Below are 10,000 nucleotides of genomic sequence, written 5' to 3'. Positions count from 1 at the left end.
ATTATTGCTCATTAACATTCTTTAGAAATACAGATCCTCGATAATATTTGACTAGGAAGGTTTTATTATTATTATTATTACACATTTGTATTATATAGTTGTAGCCTATGTGTATTTATTTCAGGCTAATCGTGCTCTGGTGCCGCTGGCAGACAAATCCTTGATGTGATCCCATCATCATCATGAATAAATTACAGCCGCTATGTGCCAAGGAAGCAGCCTGGCACGCTGGGAGATCGTCACCAAAAGCACACAGACACGTAGGACAGTCCCCCAGGAGACACAGACACGTAGGACAGTCCCCCAGGAGACATGATATGTCTAACCCTGTGTCTCTAATAATTGGACGCTTGTCCCAGTAGAGCAGTGGGTCCCGTCCCAACCCGTTAGCCCATAGAGCCCCATTGTGACCCTGGACATTTTGAGTACCCTATAAGGTTTTATGTTAGAAATGTTGAGTATGGGTCCCCCCAGCATTGAGTATGGGTCCCCCCAGCATTGAGTATGGGTCCCCCCAGCATTTACAAACTGCCGGATGCTAACTTGCCTACGTAGTAATGATTTGGCTATAGGGTGCCCGAGCCGGCGACCTTCAGGGTCACCACAGTGTTCAAATCCATCAGGGTCACCACAGTGTTCAAATCCGTACTGCCACCACCATTAACAACCTATAAGGCAACATTTTCAAAATGTCATCATGCTTTTAGTAGCATGTGACGGGTCAAACTGACGGGTTTTTCATGATTCTGAATCCATCCCAAGAATTAGTTTTGCACGAAAAACACTCTGGGCTGAAAACGGCAACTGGATATGGCCGGATGTAGCCCAAGGTGGTTAGGTGGTGGAAGTCCATTGTGGTCCATTCAATGATGTAAACAAGTCTTATTAACATGCCTTTTCTGGTTTTATCCTCTTAGCAGTTTTTGTATTGACCTGTACTTCCCTTGAACGGCATACCATTCTGCAATCTGTTAATAACATTTTCAATCAATCAACTTCCAATTCCAATTAGTTGAATTTGATGACTTCATGATGAGGTGATTCAGTCAGTCAGTGACTCACACTTCTAATCTCTTATGTGCACAATGGTTTCTTCTTGAAATCTGCAAAGAAATAATCTTCCTATGCTGGATGATCACTCTGCCCCCCCCCCCCCCTCATTGCCCCCCAACCCCCCCTCCCCCTCTCTCCCTACCAGGAGCAGGGAGCTAGACTAGAGAGAGCTCCAGTCTACAGTTGCAGTAGCTCTGTACATTAGATGTTTTATTTCCCCCCAGTGCAATGCAAAACAGGAAAAAGTAGGAGCTAAAAGATGGCTAAATGTACTGCTGGTTCGGTAGTCGGTTTGTACGAGGAGGGCTATTAAAGACTGCACTGGGAGAGTCTGAAGAACAAGGGGATGGTGGTGGGTGAGAAGAACAAGATCTGAAGAAGGATAATAGGGGACCACACAGAGGAGCTGCTAGCTGCTGTTTCGAGGCTAGCTGGGCTGGCCAGCGGGGGCAAGAAGAAATCCAGTTTTTTTTCCCACTCTCGGGGCTTGTATGTATGCTCTCCATGGGCAGGGCATTACCGGGACATATTGGACAATCTATCCTGGTTTGTGGTGTAACAACTGATCAATAAAGAACATCGATAACGCGGTGATTAATGATCCGGAGAAGAGGAGCTGGAGCTTGTTGGATCTGTAGTACTGGTCGGTCGGAGGAGTCGGACACGGAGGAAGCGAAGAAGGAGGTAGGTCGGAGAAAAGAGAACAGATTAACATGGGGTTCGCCCTCGTTGGGGGCCTAATGGGAACGTCTGTGGTTGTTTTAATGGGACGTGGTTGAAAGGAAACCAGTGAAGAAAGAGACCATTGAACCTCGGTGTAGTGAGAATGCATTCTTGTTGTGCGTATTGGCGGTGGCTAACTGCTACTAGCCTCCATTGTCACACACACACACACACACACACACACACACACACACAGCCCGCTAGTCTAAAATGCTAATGCTAGGCCGCCTAGGATAAATACGCCGCCAAGGAGGCGACCGTGACGTCGCGATGTGCCGTGGTGAAAGTCCAGAAAATGGCTCTGCCTGCCGTGCATCTTAACGGGGCTTCCTCTACGGCGCGTGTGACGTCACGGACGTACCCTCGATGTTTTCTTTTTGTATCGTCCCACCAGGGCTAGGCTATATATATAATATATATATATATATATATAATATATAATAGCGAGTTAAGTGAGCTAACAAGCTGGTTTTCACGTTCCCATTTGTGATGAGTTTATGTATGGCTGGTTTCGGGGCAAAGTGGCGTGGCGGTGGACGGAGTCCAGACGGAACGAACACGCGTTGTCTGGTTCCCCTTTAGCCGCTTCGTTAGCACGCTGGTGCTAATTAGCAGGAAGCAACGGTATGCTAACCCGCTGCCATTGTAAACAGTGGCGTGTAGGTAAACTCGTTAGCTGGCGGTAGTGGTAGCGTAATAGCTGCTTTTTACCAGTAATAACACAGGCATGGATAGCATGTAGCGGTGGTAACAACAAGGCAAGAACCCGTTCAGAATGCTTCAGCATATTAAAAGCATTAACAATTCGTTTACGAGAAATACTAATATGGATGGAGAAATCAAATACAACGGCATACAAAGAATAAAGTTTAAAGGTGCCAATGCAGAGTTACTTTACTTAATTTGCAAGTTGCACATTTATTATCGGCAATAAACTGCTTCTTCAGGACTTAATTAATCATGTTCCGCCAGCACATGCTTGATGCTCCTTCAGTATCTATCTTTTGCAAACTGCCAGTTTAAGGAGTATTGTATCTGTGTTCAGGTACCACATGTGGACAGTGGTAGTTCGTGCTTGTAGTGGTTGGTAGCAATAATTGCAACGGTAGTAAAGGTACACAGTTAAATCATATGGGTCCATTTGGTTCCATTCATACTCTTAACCTTTTTTTTTATGGAGTTTGCAAGTCACTTCACAGCCAATGTCTGTAATACATGGGCCAAGGATGGCCCCCATTATCTCAATACTGATATATTATTTAATTTTTAATTTACAACTCGTACTTACTAGTAATTAGTACTTTTAATTTGTATTGCAGTTTTATGTCTAAGCTATTTGTATCAAAGTTCATAAAGTTAATAGAAGTATCACTAAATGCATTTTAAATTAATGTCCATATACATGTCTGACTATTGTGGGCTATTTGAGTGATGGAGTTTACAGGATTGATTGAATACTTTAATAACAGTATGAAATAAGTACAGACTCAGAGGTACAGTTATACAATGCTAAAAGGATAAGACAAAAAAGCCCTGAAGCGGGCTTCGTTCCATTGTGATCCTGTGTATTCAATTAATCGATACATAATAAAAAACATTCAATACTAGAGGGTATATGAGCATGCATGAAGTGAGTGGCAAGCAAATCAAGTGGCAAAGTGAGTTTAACATCGTTTAATGCAATCAGATAGGACTTTTCTGTTTGGATGTATGGGCTGTCAATCAGATAGGACTTTTCTGTTTGGATGTATGGGCTGTCAAGGCCAGAAAGTCGGCTTTTGCCACTCAGTCAGTAGGCATTCCTGCATAATGTCTGGGTATGATGATGATGTCACATCTATACAAGCATTCCATCTATACAAGAGATCATATAATACTATAATACTAATATACATAATACTAGTAGCAGACAGTAAACGTATGTTCACAGAAAAACAGTGGGGTTAAATAATTTGGCTACAGAAGACTTGTCTAGGTGTACTACAGGGTTAGAAGACCTGTCTAGGTGTACTACAGGGGAAGAAGACTTTATAGCTATACTACAGGGGAAAGTGCACCCAACAGTGTGGCCCCCTGGAGTCAAAGTTGCCCACCCCTTAGCATAAGTTAATTATTTTACAGAGCTGTGGAGGGAACTGGGTGGAGTGGAGCACTTTTACACACAGTTAGTGGCTGGTCGTTTTCTCCCCACAAAATATTCACTTGAATTTCACTTGAATATTGTTGCTGACACAGGGGTTGACACTAAGGTCTCAGAGGGGCAAGTACAGGTCATGTTCTGATTTGCCCCAACGGTCATGCCCACTTGCTCAAAAAGTAAATTGTGATAGGTAAAACTGTAACTACTTTACTTACTTTATTCTGAGGCTGTGAGATATGGACACCTCAATGCAAAATAATATCTCAATAGTTCTACAATAATGACTTATTTTAAATTCCACAGACCTCTTGTGTTATGTTTATAGCGAGAAAAAGACAGTTGGCTTCCCCTCTCAAACGCACTTGCCCGTCAAGCAACCTGAAAGCAAACTCCACAAGCCAGATCGTTTTATTTAAACTCCACAAGCCAGATCCTTTTATTTAAACTCCACAAGCCAGATCGTTTTATTTACTTGCCAACTTGCCACAGGCAAGTTGGCAACGTTGAGTCACGTCAGTGTCAACCTTTGTGGCATATTGAAACTTTTTGCAGTAGTAGTAGCAGCAGATCTGCAAGCTCAAAACGTGGCGCGAAGTGACTCGTTTTGAGCATGTCGATCTGCTACTTTTTTTGAATTTGTATCCTGACTCCTGGATTGTGAAAAATCTCAGATCTACTAGTCATGATGTGACACGTGAGCTTGTAGACTACTGGCTATATATTCTCTATTTTTCTTTTTAAAAGTTAGCCATTTTTTACGTTTCACCTATAATAACCTGTAGTATTACTTTTTATAATCAATTTAATCGATTTGTTTAAGAATGAACTAGTCTAGACCCCAGGTCGGGTTCTGGGCCCTGTAGCCTGTATCTGATGGGTCCTTATGTGGCATAGATGTGACATCTATGCCAGTCAATCCGATACCACGTAATTTATCACATGATGATGATGATTTCTTTTCATTTACAGTAACATTTTGAATGCTTCAGTTGAGGTTTCACGACTGTAAACTATTTGCATTATTATTTTACTAACTTGTAGCTGCACTTTAACAATTATTAATGTGATTTTTATTTATTCCTTGATCAGTAGTTCTCAAACTTTTTAATTTCAAGGACTTTTGAAAAGTACACGTTGGTATCGGATCGATACTCTGTATCAAGACTATCGACAGATACGCAAGTTGTGTAAGTATCGTTGTCGGGAGGTAAAAAGTATGGTATCGGTACAGCTCTAGTCTGATCCACAACTTACACATCCCCTCCCTCTCTCTCTCTCTCTCTCTCTCTCTCTCTCTCTCTCTCTCTCTCTCTCTCTCTCTCTCACCACTCTCTTTTACCTTGTTCTCTTGCTTTTAACCTCCTCATCCCCTCGCTATCCCTCCAACCTCCGCCTCCTCTCTCTCTCTCTCTCTCTCTCTCTGGTGAATCACAGTTCCCCTTGGTTGCCATGTCAACAGACAGGTGTGTAGTTTGATTTGTTGTCTACTCTTTTCACTTCACACAGCCAGTGAGGTGAAGAGGTGCAACTGACCCTGAATTATCGTCACGATCATGCCATTTTACTTAACGTGTTAATTGTCTCTCTTAATTGCGATTATGATTTGAAATTATTGTTATTTTTAATACATTGGAATATATAAATAAAAAATTGAACAAGGCAGATATGACAAATAACTGAAATACATACACAAAGAATGGACTGACATTTAATAACATATAATATACAGTATTTGAAAATATATGAAAATCTTTGGAAACAATTATACAGACATAATTGTGATTATCTTATCTTCAATTTGCGATTAAGCGATTATGTAAGCATTGTGACAGGCTTACCCTGAATCAGAAGCCTAATGCTTTCTGTCTGGTTTATGATTTAAGTGCGAAATTGCAGAAATCATCTGTGTATTGTGTAGCTTTAGTTTGCCACGTCTAGTAACCCAGGTCTATAACACATGCATAAATATGATATATTAATCATATTATTTAATATAGTGTATTTTGCTCTTATTGACCACTCATTTAGCCGTATTTTGATAACCATCTTTTATTATCATTATAAACGGTTATTTCAGTCATTTCAGTCATGGAAGAAGAGGGGTTTAAGACCACAGCAAGTGTATTATTATATTTCACTTCACTATAACAAAATATAGACAAACATTGTGTGTGTGTGTGTGTGTGTGTGTGTGTGTGTGTGTGTGTGTGTGTGTGTGTGTGTGTGTGTGTGTGTGTGTGTGTGTGTGTGTGTGTGTGTGTGTGTGTGTGTGTGTGTGTGTGTGTGTGTGTGTGTGTGTGCGTGCGCGAGAGAAATGCGTTGAGCTAGATTAATCAGAACAAAGAACGGAAGTTTCTTTTCCCTTTTGTGAATACTTCCTCATGAACTTCCTGCCATAACTTTCTTCAGTATGAGTCTATGAGAGGAGGGGAGAAGAGATTTAGCCCCCTTATAACAGAGATTCCACTTTATAGTGGACTTTAGTGGTGTAAATAAGGTCCGTCATTAACCCATTCTGACCTGAGATCAGATTCATACGAGGTTTCCACGGGACACACACTGGTCTGATTAACCCATTCTGACCTGAGATCAGATTCATACGAGGTTTCCACTGGACACACACTGGTCTGATTAACCCATTCTGACCTGAGATCAGATTCTAAAAATGTCTGTCGTTCTTCGATTTTTCAAAAAATAGCAGACCTACAAGCTCGTATCGCGCCACTCGGTGGCGCGATACGAGCTTGTAGGTCTGCTATTTTTCAATAGCTAAAGCATAACATGATGCCGACACCAAAATGGGTGCCCGTTCAGAATGGGTTAATGCTGTTTTTGCCCAGAACCCCGCAAAGCCGGCGTAGGGAACATGGCTCCAGCCCAGTGTGTGCTTTTTCATGGCATGTCATGCTGCGCAACACGACAGCATCAGTGTGTAGTGTTAGTGTTACACTATGCTACAGCTGTTGGTAAGTTCTGTACGTTACATGCATACAAAACGGACTGATGATGTTGGCACACTGACTACCGCAGGCAAAGAAGCTGATTTTCCTTCATCATCATAAACATAAAGGCTGTTTTTCTCCAATAAGGAGAGCGTGCTAAAGCTGTATAGCCTAAAGTTGTTGTAACAACTCTTTTTATCTACCTTTCCCATTTGCCAGCTCGCTCCCTTTCACTCTTTCACACAACTTGAGATGACATACAATAACAATAGCCTGAGCATTTACGCGTGTCTTATTTATGCATTGTTTATTTAGACTAGTCTTCTTCTTCGACTGTAGAGGGTACGTGCATGCATAAAGTGAGTGGCAAAGTCAAGGCAGTGGCATCGTTTAATACAATCAGATAGGACTTCTGTTTGGATGTATGGGCTGTCCTGTCATGGCCAGAAAGTAGTTTTTTCCCCACTCGGTAGGCGTTCCCGCATACCTTCAGGGTATGATGATGATGTCACATGCATACCCTCTATTCTAGACTAGACCTATTCCTTTGGGCTAATTGGTTTAAATCTGTTGTTGGCAGCCACTGTCGGGTCAAGAGGAGTGACTTGAATCTCACCCCATTTTTCTCACAAAATAACAGCCTTTGTATTTTTCCATTGAAAACATTGCATCAGTCTTGTAATGACAGCCGGTCAGGTCGGGTCAGGTTGTGAAAATGGATACATTGAAGCCGGTTTGGTGGTGGTTGTGCAGCGGGTGCAGGACAAACACAAAAAGACAGGCCCGTCCCGGGAGCAGTGTGCTCGTCGGGTGTGAAAGAGAGCGATGATGTTGATGCCAGTGTTGATTTCGTCGACTACCTTTTTCCACCGATGAAAACTAAATGGAAACTAAATAAAAACGAAGCTATGATGACTAAAACTAACTACATATACTGACAATTTCGTCAACAAATAAAAACTAGACTAAAGTGTTATAGGAAGGAACTAGAGGACCTGGCTAAGATATGTATGTACTTCATTTAAGAGAGAATAATTTCTCAACTGTTCTTGGCAAATATGACCGCCGCGAACAACTTGGGAACTATGACTAATTCTCTATCCGGGACGAAATACCTGAAAATGACCACACCCTATTTAAAATGACCGCTAGTTGAAACATGGCTCTAAGTTCTAAACTGTTGGAGCTACAGATTTTCTGAGACATCCAGACATCCAAATCGACATAGTCCAATCTAATTGTATTAAATTATGTCAAACTCGCCAACATTGCAGCTGTACGAAAAGCTTTAATTATCCTCTTTCTATCTGCAAAGTGTTTGTTTCATAAAAATCCACGGTAGACATGTTATGAGCTACTTTATGTCAAGAAATTCCTTGCAGGTGATTTTTTTCTAAGTATTGGAGTTAGGAAGCGCTCATTGAATAATCACTCAATGGCCCCTGTACCACCTGACACCAAACTCTGACACCTGCAAGGAATTTCTTGACATAAAGTAGCTCATAACATGTCTATGTTGGATTTCTATGAAACAACCACTTTGCAGATAGAAAGAGCATCATTCAAGCTTTTTGTACAGGTGAGTTTGACATCATTTAAAGGTTTTTCATTTATTTTTCTTTTTTCTTTTAGGTTTTATGACCTCAATTACACCCAAAAAACCTGAACTTTGAACATTCAGTGGATTTTCTGTGGTCTGAAGTTTTCTTTGGGGTTTTTTGGGTCTTTTGAGCTACAATGAAAACAGGCAACACAGTGAAACAGTGACATCTGCTGGCAAATCCCATTGACATATATGGGATTTGCAGTAAGTGATGTCACTTACTGCCGGCAAATCAGAGCACCTGTTTGAGCCAGAAAACCCCAGATCACAGAAAATCTACTGAATGTTAAAAGTTCATGTTTTTTGGGTGCAATTGAGATTAGAAAACCTAAAAAAAAAACAAGAACAATTCCAAAACCTTTTTTTTAATGTCACAATCCCTTTAATACAATTAGATTATAGGACTTTGTCTGTTTAGATGTATGGGTTGTCAATGACAAATTGTGGCTAGTTTCCACCCTGCCATTAACTTGTGGAAAGATGCCCGCCGTGTGCATATGGTCTATTGAGTATTCTGAACATTTTGAGCATCTCAGAAAATCTGTACGGTTTAGAAGTTATGTTTCAACTAGCGGCCATTTTTAAAAGGGTGTGGTCATTTTCAGGTATTTCGTCCCGGATAGAGAATTGGTAAGCGAAAACTATTCAAGAGACTATGACTAAAACTAAAATCAAAATTTGCTGCCAAAAACAACACTGGTTGATGATGCCTAACACAATTTACAATGGCTGATTCGTTTGTACAACGTGCTTATTGCTTAATGTGTTATCTGAAATATCATCATCATCATACTTTAATTCTAACAATGTCTGTCTGTCTGTCTGTCTGTCTGTCAGAAACACCGCCTTATCTCCTCATTGCCTGCACCAATCACTCCCACTTTTCACACAGGCATTGACCATATGAATATGGAGGTCTTAACGAAGCCCTTTTTTCGATTTGACACATTAAAAACGCACCGGGCGCAGTACCCCCCACGGGGGGGGGGCAAATATCTCACAACGTAAGGGCTAGTAAATATAATGGAGGATACATGTGTGTGTGTGTGAGATGCATGTGGGGTTAGGATACATGTGTGTGTGTGTGTGAGATGCATGTGGGGTTAGGATACATGTGTGTGTGTGTGTGTGAGATGCATGTGGGGTTAGGATACATGTGTGTGTGTGTGAGATGCATGTGGGGTTAGGATACATGTGTGTGTGTGTGTGTGTGTGTGAGATGCATGTGGAGTTAGGATTGTCTGGGCAGATTTTAAAGCGTTCTAGGATCAAGCCTCTCAAGTCTCAACATTATTCGAACTTAACGCGGATGTTAATTTGAAATGTTCACAGCAAATGAATTATTGCCTCTAGGCGGGGGGAAAAGCTGAAATCACAACCATTATTTTTGTCAATACGAGATCACAATTAGAAACCACATATTTATTCAACAAAAAGAGTATTCTTCTGACAGTTTGTATGTATGTTGAACTGTCTTGATATGCAATGTTGTATGTCATAATGAGATTAGCTCGAGCCAATCAAATTAAGAAGGGCATA

General features: G+C 41.2%; 1 protein-coding gene across 1 annotated transcript in view; it reads left to right on the top strand.

Annotated features, from left to right (window-relative positions):
- Positions 1 to 202: 202 nt before the first annotated feature.
- Positions 203 to 10,000, top strand: part of zmiz2 (zinc finger, MIZ-type containing 2) — a gene marked incomplete at its 5' end in the record, with an annotated part of 43,985 nt that continues 34,187 nt past the window's right edge. The window contains 2 exons of the mRNA XM_083783562.1: positions 203 to 290; positions 9,067 to 9,091. Of these exons, the coding sequence (XP_083639688.1) occupies positions 203 to 290; positions 9,067 to 9,091 (113 nt within the window). The remainder of the gene's footprint in view (positions 291 to 9,066; positions 9,092 to 10,000) is intronic.

This window comes from Protomyctophum parallelum (assembly GCF_964188405.1).
Source record: "Protomyctophum parallelum genome assembly, chromosome: 15".
NCBI lineage: Eukaryota > Metazoa > Chordata > Actinopteri > Myctophiformes > Myctophidae > Protomyctophum > Protomyctophum parallelum.
The sequence above is the reverse complement of the archived record's forward strand: the minus strand, read 5'-3'. Positions and strand labels throughout refer to the sequence as shown.